The sequence below is a fragment of the Boleophthalmus pectinirostris genome, unplaced genomic scaffold (assembly GCF_026225935.1).
Source record: "Boleophthalmus pectinirostris isolate CB_2022bp ecotype Guang Dong unplaced genomic scaffold, ASM2622593v1 HiC_scaffold_17, whole genome shotgun sequence".
Lineage (NCBI taxonomy): Eukaryota > Metazoa > Chordata > Actinopteri > Gobiiformes > Gobiidae > Boleophthalmus > Boleophthalmus pectinirostris.
This window is the reverse complement of record NW_026571115.1, coordinates 13194990-13213708: the sequence shown is the minus strand read 5'-3', so window position 1 is coordinate 13213708 and position 18719 is coordinate 13194990. Positions and strand designations below refer to the sequence as shown.

General features: G+C 37.8%; 1 protein-coding gene across 1 annotated transcript; it reads left to right on the top strand.

Moving 5' to 3' along the window:
• The first annotated feature begins 1676 nt into the window (after window positions 1-1676).
• On the top strand, window positions 1677-15645 carry slc4a1a (solute carrier family 4 member 1a (Diego blood group)). Its single transcript, XM_020932291.2, has 21 exons — window positions 1677-1834; window positions 2565-2630; window positions 2726-2781; window positions 3315-3418; window positions 3502-3548; window positions 4300-4465; window positions 5417-5552; window positions 6088-6157; window positions 6250-6292; window positions 6673-6857; window positions 7181-7388; window positions 8146-8349; window positions 8808-8956; window positions 9368-9562; window positions 10153-10398; window positions 10667-10756; window positions 11537-11703; window positions 12155-12396; window positions 13097-13266; window positions 14391-14564; window positions 15014-15645. The coding sequence occupies exons 2-21, from the start codon at window positions 2604-2606 to the stop codon at window positions 15089-15091; spliced, it is 2757 nt and encodes a 918-aa protein (XP_020787950.2). The 5' UTR covers window positions 1677-1834; window positions 2565-2603; the 3' UTR covers window positions 15092-15645.
• Window positions 15646-18719: the final 3074 nt, after the last annotated feature.

Below are 18719 nucleotides of genomic sequence, written 5' to 3'. Positions count from 1 at the left end.
TTTGTTTTGAATGTTTCAAGGTGAAGAGCAATTAAACACTGATAATATAAGATATACAGGATATATAAGATGCATAATCTTAAGGAAAGCTTAATGCAACTGTGAAACATTCCAGGCAAAGCATTAACATCATCCTGGAGACAAGCAGGTCATGACCACGACCTTCACCAGAAAAGCTAAATAGTGCACCTTTTAAGGAATCAAGGTTAAACTTTTAAAATGCCATCAGTTGTTTTTTTTTTTGTTTGTTTGTTTTTTGTTTTGTTTTGTTTTTTTGTTTTTAATTAACTTGATAATGTTTTGCATACTATTAAATTATTAAAAGGTTTATGCCTATAATACTCATTTGTGAATTGTTTTATTTTATTGAATGTATACATTTAAGGCTTTAAAATTGGTCTCTCTTAGATATCCATTGTTTAAAGGTACACTATGTAACTTTTCGGTTGGGGGTCTGTCACCTTCTTATGACATTAAACAGCTCTACCTTACATTTATTCAGTTACAGGTGGTTTTATAGCTCAGAAATACCTACAAAAACAGGCATTCTGACTGTGACCGGGGTTGCCTTTCCACAGATCTGACCTGTAACTTGGTTTGGTTTGGTCTCCATGATGACAGAAAGGTTTGATGTCTTACTGTGAAACATCTCAGATAAAGCATTAACATCTCATCTCATGGAGAAAAACATCTGACTGACCCTCCACCAGAAAAGTTACACAATGCACCTTTTAAGTTTCATTTCAGCTCTCGCTCATGAGTTTGAGTTTGTGTGAGATTAAGACTTAACTCTACAGTGTAAATTTGAACAGGGAGGATCCTCTATTATAAGTGAGCACATATGGACACAGCAGATATCTAGTACAGCCACTGATAACGATACTTCACAAGTTTTTTGTTGAGATGCTCTGAACTTCATTCACTTTTAAGATGAGCGTAGAGTCTTTGAATTTTGTAGGACTTTCAGATGAGCAACACTTAATTAACAAAGGCTTGGTACTGAGCAAACAGGCTTTGTAAGAGGGAGTTACTACAGACACCACAAAATGCACTCATGAAACTAAAGACTAATTTAATCTCTTTACTGGTTACTCACAGCACACATAGCTGCATGACTATACTATCCCATCAACCTAAAATGTACACAAGCAAATCCTTCAGATCTGACCAGGGCCCTGACCTCAGGGCCTTTCACCACTGATCCTTTTTGCCCCTGTTGGATTTGATAATATAATGTTGCTTTATTTTGTACTCCTTTGTATGTTTTAACCTTCAGTCACATCCATGTGGTGTCACTGATGTCTGGAGCAGTGCACATGTCCCAATCTGGAGGTCATGCAACAGATCTGCAAGGCCCACAATAAGAAAGGCAATCATAATTTTATCAATAGGGAAGGCATCCACACCATTCAAGCCAAGGAAATCCCAAGTGTGTAAACAAAGTGACGTGTTCAGATATTTTCCATTTGATATGATGAATGGAAAATTGCCCTCTGTGGTGCCCCTCATAGACAGAGCCTGAGCTGTGACTATGGGCCTGTGGAGGGCGGAGCGGCCCATAGGGCTGGGATATCCCTGTGTCCAGGTGTCGCTCTCTGATAGAGCTGTTTGTCTGTCACTCGCCACTTATCTCTCTCTCCCTTTACTCGTTACTAAGCAACAGCAGGTTTGGGGTCCCGGGGCGACGTAGTTAGATTTGGGTGTTCCCGCTCTTTTGCCTGTATCAGTCGTTTTGAGCTGAAGAGGACTGCGTTTGTCTCTGGGTTCTGAGGCTCACGGAGCACACAGAGCTGTTCAGGTGCTGCAGACCAGGTGGAGCACCTGCACCGCACAGGTGAGGGGCGTGGCTTCTTTCATTTCTATAGGTCATTCTGATAGACCAGTGGGCCTGAGGTGCAGAGGCTGCAACCTGACCTCTGCACCTCAGGCCCACTGGTTAATTACTGTTTGAGAAAAAGACAGAGGAGAAGATAAGATAACAAAATTAGAATTATAAATACATAAAAACTAAATGTTCAGGGAAATTCATTTCAAAATCAGTGATTAATATTTGAGTGAATTTTACATATTCAGCATATTTTATTTTGAATCTTTAAGATTTTTAATGTTAACATAATTGAATTTTAAATGTTAGATTATGCAAAGAAATTTACATTTCTGTTTTCCAAATACAATTAAATATAACATAAAAATGTATTCTCCATCTTGAACATTTTATATTCCACATGAAATGCATTTCAGTCTGTTCATGTCTTTGTGTTCATGTCTCAATGCCATAGCCAGATGTAATTCAAGATATTAGAACTGCTACTGTAACATGTTTACTTTTATTATTATTATTATTATTATTATTATTATTATTATTATTATTATTATTATTATTATTATTATTATCATGGTTGCATTTGTTGAACACAAAACTAGTCCTTATCTTCTGCAGCAGACAAGCTCCAGGCCTCACTGTTCTGTCTTATAGTACATTGTGATACATTTGTGGTACATTTGACTTGTATGGCATGATTGTATGATTGCTTGACTTCTTTTGTCACTTTGATTGCTTTTAGGTATTTTAGTTAAATACCTGAGGGTAGGCCTACAACACAATGGATTGCAATTATAATATTGAAGAGGTTAGTTACATTTTCTTCAGATCCTCTTTTTCTATTAATATACAGAACATTTCAGTAAAAAAAATAAAAAAATTCTAAAACTGTTTCTCTTTCAGGGTAGTGACATGTCATATGAAGAGAGTGATTTTGCACTGCCCTCCCCACTGCAAATGTGAGTATTTTTTTTGTATTGTTTTCAACATTTTCTATTATATATTCTCTCTCATTCATATTTCAAATTCCTATGTTTTTCAATTTGTAGTACAGTTTTGTGCAAATTGTAGATCATGTCTATTTTGGGGGAAAAGGACAATTCATTCTTGCTGTAAGCTTTTGAAGGGGGGCAAAAAAAAAAAAAAAAAAATGCTGATGCTGATAAGAACAGCAGTCATTTTGTACAAATTACAAGAGTGCCCTCTACTGGTGGAAGATAAAAATTGACTTCAGTTACAGTACAGTTTCTGAAGTAATGCAAGTGGTCTATGCATATATAATTGATTTTTTCGCATAATTAAAAAAAAAAAAAAAAAAAAAAAAAAAAAAAAGTCCCATTGGTATTTTGTATAAAATTCTCTTGTTGCAAATGTTATTTTAAAAAAAAAAAAAAAAAAAAAAAAAAAACGCGATTTGCTAATCCAGATGTGTTCTGGTTTTATTTGTTTATTTATTGATTTTTAAACAAGTTAAAATCCCTTTAACAACTAGGCCTTCTCCTGTCAACGTTGGCCCCTATGATGAAGAGAGGAGGAGGGCAGACGAGGTAGGAGAGGACCGCATGGAGACTGTTATCATCCCGTTTGATTCAGAGGGTAAGATTTGTGTCATCAACCATTTTATTATGTAGTCTGCTTACACACACATTTAAATGTTGTGTTATTGTGTGTTTTTTCAGCTTACTTGAATGTGAACACCAATGCCACCACTCGAGGAGATGCACAGGTTAGTTTCTTATGTGGTGAATTTGTTAAAGGGCCTGAACCTGATTTTTTTAATCATGAGTGAGGAACATGTGAATGTGAACTGGAGCCCCACCCATCAGTTTCTAATGCCACTTTGATTTTGCACTTTGATGCAGAATCGACTGTCTGGGATAGTGTCACGTAGTTGATCCCACATAGTTCACTTCAAGCTCTAACCTTATCATGTTGTATTTGTAAAAGTGCACCATGACAGAAAATAAACTGCCCCCATACAAGTAAAACAAAGGCCTTACACAAAATGTACAAAATGTAAGGCATTACACTACTATTGCATTACTTTTAAATTACTCTCACCAAAATAAGTGCAAAGATGCCAAACTTTTGCACCATATATGGACTGAACCAGGACTAAACCAGGTCTAAACTAGGTCTAAACCAGAACTGAATCAGGACTAAATCAGGACTAAACCAGGACTAAACCTGATCTAAATCAGAACTGAATCAGGACTAAACCAGGACTATACCAGGACTAAACCAGAGTTGAACCAGAGCTGAACCAGGACTAAACCAGGACTATACCAGGACTAAACCAGAGTTGAACCAGGACTGAACCAGGACTGAACTGAGGACTGAACATACGTGGACATTGCCTTACATTACTGTGTTACAGCAAAAAGCAATGCATTACAGTAATTTATTACTTTTATAAAGACTCCCAACACTGTTTATATAGACCTACTTGATGTGACCAGTACATGTTGTGATTGCAGGCCTATGTTGAGCTGAATGAGCTTCAGGGGAGCAGTTGGCAGGAGACGGCACGGTGGGTGGGTTTTGAGGAGAATCTGAACACAGCCACAGGGAAATGGAGTGGATCCCATGTGTCCTACCTCACTTTCAAGAGTCTCATCCAGCTCAGAAAAGCTATGAGTTCAGGTAAGTAAGAGAAAAGTCCACAGAATGATTAACAGTTATATTACGCTATTTTCTGATCTATGTTATAATGTGGTTTCCTCATCAAAAACATACCTGGAGTTGTGTTTTGTTTCATTCACACATGTTTAACACTCAAATAAATCCTGCAGATTTAAGATGAGCTCTTCTCTCAAACAGAAAACACTCCACCTTGTTCCACCTCTTGTGATGTCAGGTGGTAATACAGGAAGTGCTCTGCTGTGTTTTTAAACTACATACACTTAAATCGTTTGAATGATTGCAGCCCTGAAATTGAAGAAAAGGTAAAGGTAGCTCTTAACCTGAAAACTGCCACTACATGACATCACAAGGTGGATCAGAGCGTTTTGATCTTTGGAGATGTAAACAGACTAATAATAAAGGGTTATTCAAATATGAGTGAATGAAGCAAAACACAACTCTGGATATGTTTTTGATGAGGTAACAACATTTGAACATGGTTTAAAGATCACAAGAGTCAATTTTACAAAATATAAAACTTTTAAGTTGGATAATGAGGAAGGTGGATTTATTGGTTACAGTGCATCAGCTGATACATATAGATTTCAGCAAATTTTATTTATATATAAGACCTGCATGGCAAAGAATTGTAAGCAAAAGAAAATCCAACTGCAAATGCACAGTCAGTGTTATACCTGGATGGTTTTGGCAGTGAAAATCAATTTAACTCATAATAACTATTGTGGCTGTATGCTGACAATAATCTCCAATACATTACATTTTTTGATATTACGGCTATTTTATTTTGCACTGACAAAGAAAATGTTAAACTTTGTACCAATATTTGTGCATTTTCAGAAAATAGCATAATCTGCACCCTTGAGCAAATTCTAATAAATGTCTCTGTACAACTTTTGTTTTGTATTGTAGTTCTGCCACTACTGTACTGTAAATATGCTTTCCTCTGGTCAGGTGCATTCATCTTTGACTCGGATGCCAGCAGTCTGTCCTCTGTGGCAGAGAAGATAGTTGATGAACTTCTGAACAAAAACGAGATCAGAGCTGTGGACCGGGAGGCTCTGCTCAGGGCTCTGCTCATGAGACGCAGGTATTTTGTTCCGTAGTATAACTTTAAACATTATTATCCCCTTTTTTCATTAAACGTGCACTGTGTAACTTTTTAGTTGGGGGTCTATTACCTACTTCTTTCTATGTATGTCATTGCTCTGCCTAGAATGTTCCACAGTATGACATTAAAAAGCTCCACCTTACATTTATTAAATTGCAGGTGGTTTTATAGCTCAAAAATCCCCAGATAAATAGGCACTCTGACTGTGAGTGGGGTCACTTGAAGTGAGAAAAAGTTAAACCTTTAGTAAAATCTTAAGTGTAACGATCTTAACTGTGTTTTGGTGAAATGTGTTGGCCAACCTGTCATAGTCATTTTATGTTTTCTCCAATATACACAAACAATACAGATAGAATACAGGCAGGCAATAAAGAGTTTACATTTAAATGTGCACTGTGCAACTTCTCTGGTGGAGGGACTGCCATGCATGTCACCATGGAGATGTTACTGCTATGCCTGGGATGTCCCACAGTATGGCATTAAACAAATGCTGCTGCATCTCTTCTATTTTCAGTCAGATGGAGGCCCCTGCTGTGACTGCGGAAGGAAACATCCAAATGCAGACTTTTTCTGTCACTCAGAACGTAGTTCTTCCTTTGTTCTGTTTTTTATTCATTATTATTATTTACTTTGTTCATTCATTTGTTCATTTATGTTTTGTTTTGTTTTCTTTCAGAGAGACAATTCTGACAACATGGAAGCCTCCATTGTTCTGTCTGGTAAGTCTGATTTTCATAATCCTCAGTAACAGGCAAGGCAAGGCAAGGCAAGTTTATTTGTATAGCACAATTCGTACACAAAGTAATTCAAAGTGCTTTACAGAATAAGAAATACATTAAAATCATAATAAAAACAAATCAAAACATAAATAATCATGAAGATTAAAATTAAAAAAGAGAGACATAAATTGGAGAGAAGAGAACAGAACAGGTTAGAACGTAGTGTATAATATAGTATAGTATATTCAGGAAATACAAGCTGTACTTTGTTTGTTCATGCTAAATCAAGATGAAAGTTAATATAATGAAGTCTTCAAGTCGATTTCATACAAGCAGATGTTTTCTTAACCGTGGTAATACAACACCTCCTTCTCTTGTAGGTGTGGTGGAGAACCTGCAGAAGCCAGCGGTGGGCTTTGTGCGTCTGAAGGACTCTGTGGTGATGCCGTCTACTCTGGAGTCTCCGGTCCCAGTCCGATTTGTCTTTGTTCTGGTTGGACCCAGTAACAGCGGCATCGACTACAGCCAGTGCGGGAGAGCCATGGGGGCACTGATGGCTGACTGGGTAAAATGTTACAAAACTGCTGTGAAACACTGCAGTTACTACTATTACTACTATTACTACAACAACTCCAACTGCTCAAATATTTCTAATACTAATGCTACTAATACTGATTGATACTTTGCGGCTGATGTCATAAATTTTCCCTGGGGATATGAAGCTAACTGAAGACACTGCTCTGTCTGAAGCTCTGTTACTCAAACTAGACTTTAATCAGAGCTTAATTTTAACAGCTTTTTCAGTTAGTCTCTTTCACCTTTTTGAAAATCATGCACCTAAACAAGACCATAAAACTAAAACATTTTCTGTGTCAAATTCGATCTCAGGTTTTTTGCCTCGAGGCATTCTTGGCTCAAACAGACAAAGATGTAACAGACGCCATCGCAGATTTTATGGACTGCAGTATCGTGCTTCCTCCGACCGAGATCCAGGACCAGAAAATGCTCGAACCGATTATCAACTTCCAGAGAAAAATGCTCCGTGACCGACTGCGTCCCATTGATAACCGTCTGGCGTTTGGAGACAGAGTCAAAGGTTGTCATCATCTCCATTGCATCACATGACCAGGAAGAAAATTTGATTCACAATTTTAATATCTCACACACACACAGATATTAGGTTTTCTTATGATTTTTCCAGGTAAAGAAGGATTTTATACAGTACGGTCACAATGGTGTGACAGGGTTGTGATTGGTACAACAGGTTTCTTTATACAACATTTCTGAGAATATCTGCTTTCAGTGTAGACAAAACACATTAAAGAAGGGGTTGTTATGCAAAATTGACTTTGTAGAGCTTTCTACCATGTTATAATGTTGTTCCCACATCAAAACCATGTCTGAAGTTGTTTTATATGCCATCCATGCATATTTGAGTAATCTTGCAGTCTCTCCTGGACACTATTTGAACCCTCTTTGTGGTTAGAAGTATGATTCTGTCCAATGCTCAGCCCATAAGTCTGCATCTCCCTTGCCCCCTCATAGTAATTTTCCATCAATATACAAAAGCAGGATACAAACTAATACACTAAAACTTGATAACCCGGAGGTTGTGACTTTTTAATATCCCCTTTTTAATTGATGCTATTTTAGTCATACAGAAGGCATGTTCATCTTAAGAATTGTCCAGTTTGTTACATTTGTAAATACGCAAGGACCATGTTATATGACATCTCAATAATTTGCTGTTAAGATATAGTTAGTTTTTTGTTTAGTTTAGGTTTAGATAGATTGCTAGAGAAAGAAACATGGATATATAAATGAAACTAATCTTTAATTAATTTCTAATGTAGCTGACAAAGCCCCAGAGCCCCCGCGGGAAGACCCTCTTGCCCGTACAGGATACCCCTTCGGAGGGATGTTCAGGGACATAAAGCGGCGCTATCGTCACTACATCAGCGACTACGTGGACGGACTCAACCCTCAGGTGCTCGCCGCCATCATCTTCATCTACTTCGCCGCTCTGTCCCCGGCCATCACCTTCGGAGGACTTCTAGGTAAAAATATTGATTCGTTTTGGTTTTTGAGTTCATCACCACAAATTTCTGTTTCTGTGCAACTTTACATTTTTCTCATGTAGGCACCAGATTTCCTGATCAAATGATGAATTTTAGTGCTCTTATTAGTGCTCTTATTAGAATTACTACTGTACATCTGCTTAATTGTCTTACATGATATACAGATGTATAACTATCTCCAGTGAATAATAAATGTGGAGAGTAAAGTTGAAGCTGACCTGCAGAAAAGAAACAAAAAAAACTTTACTGTACTTGCCAGTAAAAAGTGGTGTTTAGCAGGTTGAAAATGTCTAAATGTATATATATATATATATATATATATATATATATATATATATATATATATATATATATATATATATATATATATATATATATATATATATATATATATATATATATATATATATATATATTTGCTTTGTTTTTGTATCCAGCTGACAAAACGGAAAAGTGGATGGGGGTTTCCGAGCTCATGATCTCGACCGCTGTCCAAGGCGTGATCTTCTGTCTCTTGGCAGCACAGCCTGTTCTCGTCATTGGATTCTCTGGACCACTGCTTTTGTTTGAAGAGGCCTTTTACGCTGTAGGTTTAGTTTAGACTGCACTACTACTTAGTACTATTACTACTGCTCCTTATAATGCTATTATTACTACTACTATTACTACTACTACTATTGCTACTACTTCTCCAATCACATCTTTAACTGCATATAGCGTTTGCACTAAAAGCTATATAGTTTCTACTACTACTACTACTATTGGTTCTATTTCTACCATCAATACTACAGTTACTATTTCGCTAGCTTAATTGATACTAGAGTTACTTTCAAAATGTTTACTGCTACTATTACATTCAGTACCACTTGCATGCACAACAATAAATTAATAAATAATACAATGCTACTACTATTTCTACTTCTACCTCTATTGCTACGGCTTTAACCACAATGCCAGTTCTTCATCATATCATCTTCATTCATTTTGCCCATCCCAGTTTTGTAAAGCCAGTAACATGGAGTACATCGTGGGTCGCATCTGGGTGGGCATGTGGCTCATCGTCATAGTGGTCATCATTGTGGCAGTTGAGGGTAGTTTTCTGGTCAGATTCATCTCCCGCTTCACCCAGGAAATCTTCTCCATCCTCATCTCACTCATCTTCATCTACGAGACCTTCGCTAAGCTCTTTAAGGTGCTTATTTTTGCTATTTATAATTGTATTTCATTTCCTTCAGAACTACTCAAAGGTAGCACTGGTTTGATCACCACAATTCCAACACATTTCATTGTCAAGAGTACAACATTCAGAGTAACGATGGTCGATTGTTGCAGAAGAAACATGAGGCTGGAGTTCTAATGCAGAAGACGTTTCTTTACCATCAGTACAGGACCCAGACACATGACCCCTTAAGGCACTGCATTGTCCATTACAGTCCAGTTTGGTCACAGTCTGGTCTCTAGTCTATGCTTTCATTGTAGGGAGTATTATGTCGTAGGCCAAGATAACAGGGACTGAGCTGGCAGTGAGTGCGCTCACTACAACACAGAATGCAATTTATCTAACACAGATGTAAAAAAAAAAAAAACATTTCACATTAAATGAAATCATTTTAAATGTAACTTACTTTTACTTTTACTTTTAGAATTATTATGTGATACAGTAGTTCTACTTTTACAACATGGTAGCTTACTTAAGTAGAAGATAAAAATATGAAGTGATTATATTTCTAGCAATACCTAGTCACCATTGTTTTGCTCATATAAACAACTTTTTCATTTCAGATTTTCAAAACCCACCCTCTGATTCTGAACTACGATCACTTGAATGATTCGAGTCCAAACCCATTTCATCCAATCATCCATACGCACTTTGAGTACACCCCTGACGGTAACTTCACCATCATAGAGAAGGAAATGGAGCGGGCGTACCCCAACACCGCCCTCCTCTCCATGTGCCTTATGTTCGGGTGCTTCTTCATTGCATATTTCCTCCGGATCTTCAAGAACGGCCCGTACCTTCCTGGACCTGTGGGTTATTTTCTAGTACTAATAAGACATTTGAATTAAATGTGCATATTATGACAGGTTAGACTCACAGACTGTACAGTATATATTATTATTTTATATCTATGCTGATATAAAATTATGATAAATCTTATCACATGTACTATCCCATCAAACCAAATAGTATTTATAAATACCTAAAAACCTGTCATGAGCATTTAAACTATATTTTTGCTTACTGAATCTACATAATTTACATTTACCAAAAGTTATACTCACTGTATGTCTCTAGGTCCGTCGTTTGATTGGAGACTTCGGTGTGCCAATCGCCATCTTCTGCATGATTGCTGTGGATATCAGCATTGATGATGCTTACACTCAGGTAAGCCTGATTTGGTACTTGATTATGCAATTTGGGCATCGATCTGCATTTTATTACTGACATAAATATAACATTGTTATATTTTGTGTTATGTCGTTATATAATACAGAATACAGTGCTCTGATTGTACCATAAGGGAAGAAGGTCCTATATTACAGAAAACAGACTATTATTAGTTTAAAGTTATGTTAAAATGTTGTTACCTCATCAAAAACAAACCTGGAGTTGTGTTTGAATAACGCTCTGCTTCACCCTGTGATGTCATGAAGTGGTAGTTTTCAAGTTAGTAGCTCCCTTTTATGTTAACAGAGATTGGCAATTCTAAGATTGAAATGCTGAAATCATCCAAATTATTCTAGTGAAGGCATTTGTATAAGGAATTTCACAAGATTGAACAGTGTGTTTTCTATATGAGAAGAACTCTGCCTAAATATGCAGGGTTTGTGTATTAAACATGTGTGAACTCCAACATTATAACACAGATCAGAAAAAAATATAATACAGGCCCTTTGATGCAGGTGTTCAGTATTCTATAACTAAATACATTTTCAAAGTATTTGTCCCAACACTGATACTAAATAATAATATTTTTAGCAAAGAAGGTTTTGTCTTTTTTTTTTTTTTTTGGATAAATGTATGTACCTTTGTATTTTCGTTCAAAGAGTACAGAAAATAGATAAATGGAACTTGTATTTACAATATACTCTGTTCTCGCTAGTCTTGTGTTGTACTGATATTTTCCCAATGAATACATCTTTTAATTTTTGTGCTGTCTTGTAGAAACTGGTGGTGCCTAAAGGAGTGGAGGTGACCAACCCCAAGGTAAGAGGCTGGTTTATAAACCCCATGGGGGAGAAGAAGCCCTTCCCTATCTGGATGATGGGTGCCTCCTGTGTCCCTGCTCTCCTCGTCTTCATCCTCATCTTCCTCGAGTCCCAGATTACAACGTGAGACACTTTGATCCACACTAACAACAGAATATACACACATTTCACAAAGGTTAGGGCATTGAACCTTTTGATCATGTTTTAGCCATAAAGAATTTAACAACCTTTTTAGATGTGATATTTTAGAACATGTGTTGGCATTATTCCATAAGAGTGTAAAGCAAACAAAACTGAAAATTAAAGGTACACTATGTAACTTTTCTGATAGAGGGTCTGCCCCCTGCTTGTCTCTATGGAGATGTTATTGCTTTGTCTGGAATGTTCCACTTTGCAGTATTAAAAGGCAGAGCCACCACCAGAAACCTTACAGTGCACCTGTAATCAATGGCGCTATTCATTAAGTTATTATAAAATATTTTCATAGTTTGAGTTGACTTTTTATAAACATTTCAAAGTGTATTGTTCCTTTTCTTGTTTAAATTGTGCATTTTCACTTCCTTTGTTGTTTCAGTCTGATTGTGAGCAAACCTGAGAGAAAGATGGTGAAAGGGTCTGGTTTCCACTTCGACCTGCTCCTCCTAGTGGTCATGGGGGGTATCTCTTCTATCTTTGGGGTGCCATGGCTGAGTGCTGCCACAGTCCGATCTGTTACCCACGCCAACGCCCTCACCGTCATGTCCAAGGGCCCCAAACCCGAGATCGAAAAAGTGGTGGAGCAAAGGATCAGTGGCATCGCTGTGGCCGCGCTGGTTGGTAAGTGCTGCCATCAAGTGGTAGAAGAAAGGTTACTGCTTGTAAGTTAGAGTACAAAATACACACAAATTATACGTTAGTTATATAATGTGTTGTATTTCTCTGCTTTACTCATAAATACTTTACATGTATAGAACAGTTTTCACTCAAAATTACTTAAATGTGAAGAATTTATTATGACTGACAGAGACAAATGTCTAATCGTAGCCTCTCCGAGCACCACCAGTCATATATACTGAAAATGTGCCAAGTGTCTTGCTCAAGGACACAACAGTATGCAATCATTGGAGTGGTGGTAAACTGTGTATTAGTGTAAACTGTGCAACAAAACTTTTCCATATTGCCAATATTGCAGTTTTCCCTTCTTTTTTTAGGGTTAAAAGAACTTTAATCTCTGCTTATCTTTGCATTTCACATTATTTTGTTTAATATACTTTTTATTTGGTTTGAATTTTTTTCATTTGAAAAACACACAATAACATGTACAACAAAAAAGCCTCAAGCTACCCTATGAAATTTGGCCTCCATTTCATATGATCTGTAAAAGGCTGCCAATGTTGTTTCTTCCTAAATAATAAAGATTTTAGTTTTTCAACATTTTACTCTCTCTGTTGCACAGCTTCAGCCCTAAAGCAGTAAAAGAAACCCAATCTTGAATATAAAATAAATATTAAAATAATTAGTATTTTGTCACCTACAGGTGTTTCGATTTACATGGAGCCTGTGCTGAAGATGATTCCCATGACGGCTCTGTTTGGGATCTTCCTTTATATGGGAATCACATCTCTGAGCGGAGTCCAGATGTGGGACAGGATGTGTCTGCTCATTACACCAAAGAAATATCACCCCGCTGATGCTTATGCCACCAGGGTAAACTTTTTAATCAATCATTTTAAATCAATAAATCTTTATAGAGCCCTTTATAGCACTCAACACTCAAAGTGCTTTTCCATTAAAATCAGTACAGAAACATTTTTAGGATGATTTTAATACATGTGTAAATAAACCAAAATAACATTTGCTCTACATTTTGTCTATTTCTATATGAAATAGGAACACATGTTTTAGCTGAGTCAGGGTCCATTCATTTATGTCTTTGTTGTGAATCATTTTAACATAGACAGAATTAGAGGTGGGAGATATGTTGAAACATAATAATATTGCAATTGTTGGAGATATATCGCCTAAAATCAAACTATTACAAATTAGTGTCTGGTATAATCTCCCAAACAAGGATATATAAAGTGATATTTCTGCCGTTATGTGGTTAATTTTATACTACATTCAGGTTTTGTTGCTATAGACCAAGACATTTGACACATTTAAACGCATTTCTGATGCACTGTTAAATGTTGTCTGAATGTTCTTCTCGAGATAATGCAAAAAATATCCATATATTCATCTTTTAAATATTGGCCACCACTAGAAAGAATCTCATTTTTCAAACTTAGATGTAGACAGTATATTCTGTATGTAAAAATACTTTATATGTGCAGGTTACAATGTCTATTATCAATATTTTTAAGGTTCAGTCAAATTAGAAACAAAAGCAATGGCAAAGAGTATGTAAAGAAGTGGACTAAGATAGTAACGTCACTTCGGCCCAGTCAAATTAAGCTCACTGTGGCTTGCAGATATAGGTGTGAATTTGGAGCCGAGTTCCATATTTGGAATAATTTATAGAAAAAATAGCGCGATTAAAAACATAGGAAGATGTAGTGGGTTAATGTGAACATCTAAGACCAAAATGAGGACCCTGACAGCAGCAGTTAGGGAGAGAGGGGTGATGTTTTTTCACACAAAATGAATTAGAGCCAGAGATGATGGAGCTAGCAGGTTAGCCATGTCCATTTAGTCTATAGTAGTAAGTTTGGCAGGTGCCGATGGGAAAAAGATATCATACCTTGAGCACATCGTATCTATGACTTTGCAATCAACATTTTAAATAGCTAATTCTGACATTATTTATATATTATTTCTTTTTTTCTGTGTAGGTGAAGACGTGGCGCATGCACATGTTCACCTTCATCCAGATCATCTGTTTGGCCATTCTGTGGGCGGTGAAGATGAGTAACTTCTCTCTGGCTCTGCCTTTTGTTCTGCTGCTCACCATCCCACTGCGCATGTTCATGACTGGCCCCCTCTTCTCTGATTTCGAGATGAAATGTGTAAGTACTCATTTAAAGATCCTATGTTACACAAAAAAGATTCTTGTGAGCTTTAAGTCGTGCTTAAAGCTCACAAGTGCTACTACCTCTTCAAAAACATACCAGGAGTTGTGTTTTGTTTCATTCACACATGTTTGAGTAAACCTTTATTATTCTCTCTACTTCTCCAAAGCTCAAAATGCTCTGTTCCACCTTGTGATGTTATGAAGTGGTGGTTTTCAAGTTAACAGCTACCTTTTATCTTTGGTTCAGTAGAGATAATGATTCTAGTGAAGGTGTATAGATTAAAAACACTGAGGAGCACTTCCTGTATGACCGCATGATATCACAAGGCAGAATAGAGTGTTATCAGTTTGAGAGAAGGACTCAGCCTAAATATGTCCATGAATAGGCCTATATAACACTTAAGTCATTGTGTATAAGTATATATTTTGTTTTTGTTTCAACAGCTGGATGCAGATGACGCCAAAGTGAAGTTTGAGGAAGAACCTGGAGAGGATGTGTACTACGAGGCTCCTCTGCCATAAACTGACAATTACTTATGCACCAAATTTTAGGGAAATAAGCAAGACTATTTCAACAATAATTGAATGTCAAATGTAATTAGTTTAAAAGTCATAGTATATTTAATTTCTTAATGTTTAGTCTTTGAAAAAAAGGTGTAGTACTCTTTGATGATTGACATTGGGCATTTCAACATTGTACACAACTGACCTCTTTATTATGCCAAAATTTGATATTTATATTAGGATGTAATTACATTTATATATGTGGTACAATACAGTATTTATACACATTGTTTTACAGCACCTGTATGCCAGCCTTTCAAATTGAATTTTGTTGATTTTTTTGAATTGTGGTGAGTAATTATGTGCTATGATTGGTTGCCTTCTCCTATATTAGTTTCTTAATAGTTGTTTTATTATGTCAGTTAAGTGCTTTAGTGGGTTAGTAATAGTATAACTGAGTGAGAAAGGTTATGATTTTAATGAGCATTGTATTCTGATTGCTATTTGTGCGCTTATGACACTGTACATGCTTAAGGTTTACATTTTAATACAATAAAGGTCTTTAAATGTGATTCGTTTTGTCTCAAGCTCACGTAATACACTTAGTTGGCTCTGAATCGGTCTCTTAATCTCGAGTTTATCCAAAGAGGAGGGCCAAGGAGGGAAGTCGTTCTGCCAGTCAGTGGCATGCTGCATTCAGGATCATCTCGTACATTCTAGCCTCTCAGAATGTGAGCCCTGTCTGTCAACAATTTCTGACACATCGTTTGCTAATACAATGAGTATTTAATTTTGGTTACAAAAAATAAAATAAAATTTGATTAAAATTAAGCTTTAGGTTATTGCCTCTGATACATGTTTTTCATAGGAAGAGCTAGTACTTTGTCTCCATATAACAATTAAATTAATCTCAAATTGCATCCAGTTCAACAAGAAAAAAAAAATGCTTAAATTGATTAATTCTCAGCAATGAAAGGAGATATTTTTGCAGGTTCGTGTTACATGCAATCCATTGATATAGCTACTTTTAAAAAAATAAATAAGAATGAAAGTATAACAATGACAGAATTTAAGTTGTAAGAAATATGTGAAATATGATTTAAAATCAATTTTATTGACTTCAATTATTTAATTAGACATAATGTAATTACTTTATTACAATCAACGTAAATGTATGAAATAATAATTAAATTTGCCAGTTAATGCAATCAAAAGAAAAAAATTGAATTAGTTTTATTAATAAATATTTTTAAAATCAGATTAGACAACAAAATAACATTGTAAAGTCAGGTTATGTAACTATTCATGAGATAACAAAATGTATGGTTGAATGAAACCATGGATTAAAACAATTTTAAAAAGACTATTTTTGGTCTCTGTAAAGCGATTGCCAAATTTCCTAGAGAAAGGGAAGGCGGCGCAGTTCAACAAGGCCCAGTGCCTGAAAGTCATTTGTTTTCTGTGGATAGGACGGACAGGATTGGACAGCTGAGGTATCCGCCCACAAACACACAAGGTGGAGTTGAAAAGAAATAACATGCAGGAGGGCCAAAATGAAGCTGTCAAACCCTCCACCAAACGAAAAGACCGTATACTGAAAAGCTAAAAAGGGTTAGCAATCTCGGCAGGCACTGATCTAAGCTAATGCATTGCTTACACGCTCGCAGCGGACTGGCGATGCTGTTGCTAGTCCGTGCGTAATAAAGGAACGAACTAAGATACCTTTTGCAAATCTTGTATTAAAACTATAACACATCTGATTCTGTAGTATAGGAGAGGCGAATTCGGGTTGGAGGTCAAACATGAAGGCGCAAATGATGGCTACCGGCGGCTACGCGGTCGGGACGGGAAGGGAAGGGGAAGCGACACTGCTGCTGGCGCATCGGAAAAAATGTGGATCACGGTTCGGCGTAGCGAAATGGTTGGCTGGAGAGAGAGGAGCTGCTGCGCGTTGAGTGGAGGGATGGAGGCGGGGGGGAAGGAGCATCTCTGCGGGGACTGGAGCTGAGGACGGACGGCGCAGTGCTGGCTATCGTTCAACCCTCCCCTTCTTCCTCCACAACGACGACGCCGGAGCGAGAGCCGAGAGACAGGTACAGCAACCGCGCTCTGCTGCCGCTGCCTCCGCTCACTCGGTTTCATAACACAAAACAAAGAGAGCGAGCGATAAACATAACAACGTGCAACTGAATACCGCCAAATTTTACAGTAAGTCGTGTTTGTTTTTGTGAGACAGCTTTGCCCGCTTTGTACTTTCGAAAAAGACATCCGCCGTGGAGGGGAGCGCACGGGGTCGCCATAGCCGGAATTCATGTCCTCTAGCGCGGGCACAAAACTGAACGAGGTCGGTTGGTAAAGGCGTTGTTTTTGATGAAATTACACATCCTGGTTGCTCTGTGGTGATTTCCATAAACGAAACTCGGTCTTTCGTGCTTTAGTGGGTTGTTTACGTGTGGAAACTCGTGGTGTTTTCCGCGCCGAGACCTCCATGCGGCTGCTGGCGGAACAACCAGCCGCCTCTGTCCGCTCAGCCATCAGGGATCTCGGTTTAATATCTCAGCGCGCATAGGCTCGCCCTCTCTCACCCCCTCGCTCTCTCTAGCCCTGAAGAACCAGCGGAGGACCACGGAGGACCGAGAACCCGCCTTCCTGCTGTCCTTTACGCGCTTTTGGACCGAGGGGTCTGTCTGATACGCCCCGGCTTTAGGTTGAGGCACGGTTTTCTCAGTTTGCAGTGCGCCATTGGACCTTGGCACGGTAGGTCTCCTTCTAGAGCAGAGCTGAAGCATGGCGGACTGGGGCTGTTTGTCGCGCCTGTGAACCACTCAGCCGCGGATAAGCGTCTCTCCATACTGTTTTCCAACCGACTAGTGGATTTTAAACTCTACTTATTTATACAAAGGATTCAGGTGTATTTTCTAAAATATTTTGCTGATTTTAGCCGTGTTAGGTCGTGCTTTTTCCGTTCTTGGCTCCCCCATTACCTCCTGGTGCTCTAGCCGTCCATCGTGACACTATTTCGGGCAATGCTCGGAGATGTTTACAGGCCTACTTTGCCTTTAACTAACGCGTTTTATTCGTGTAAGCATACTTGACCCACATCGGTAAGCTTTTTAAATTACATTTTAATTCGTGTTACCTATATTAAGTGTTATTTCATATTTATATAGCATTAAGAGGGCATGTGGTGCAAGTTGATTTTCACAGCACCCTGCTGCTCTACTTTCGATCCATATGTTCCGCAAATCTGTGAAAATATCGTTAAATAGCTGTTACAATGAGTCCAATTGTATAGTTTTGTTGTTTATGACAAACTAAAATGGCGAAAACAACGTTGTTTGTGTCGCTGGGTCATGCGGGAGACACCATGGTGAGCTGGGGCCATCAAGGACACCACGAACAACGAGCAGCCGCCATCATTGGAGCGCAACTCGGCTACGCCTTGTTCAAGAATGCACTACCTTTTCCTCATTACGCACCGCGCGAAAACGCCAAATACTTGAATAAAATTGCAGAAACTCGTCGCGGGTGGATAAAAGAGCTGATTACTGCTAAACGTCAGCGCTTAAAACTCGATAAACGAACAAAGAAAGCGCTCGGGTAGGCATGGCGGAGCTAGATTGGCGTGTGGCGGTGATGAGGCCCC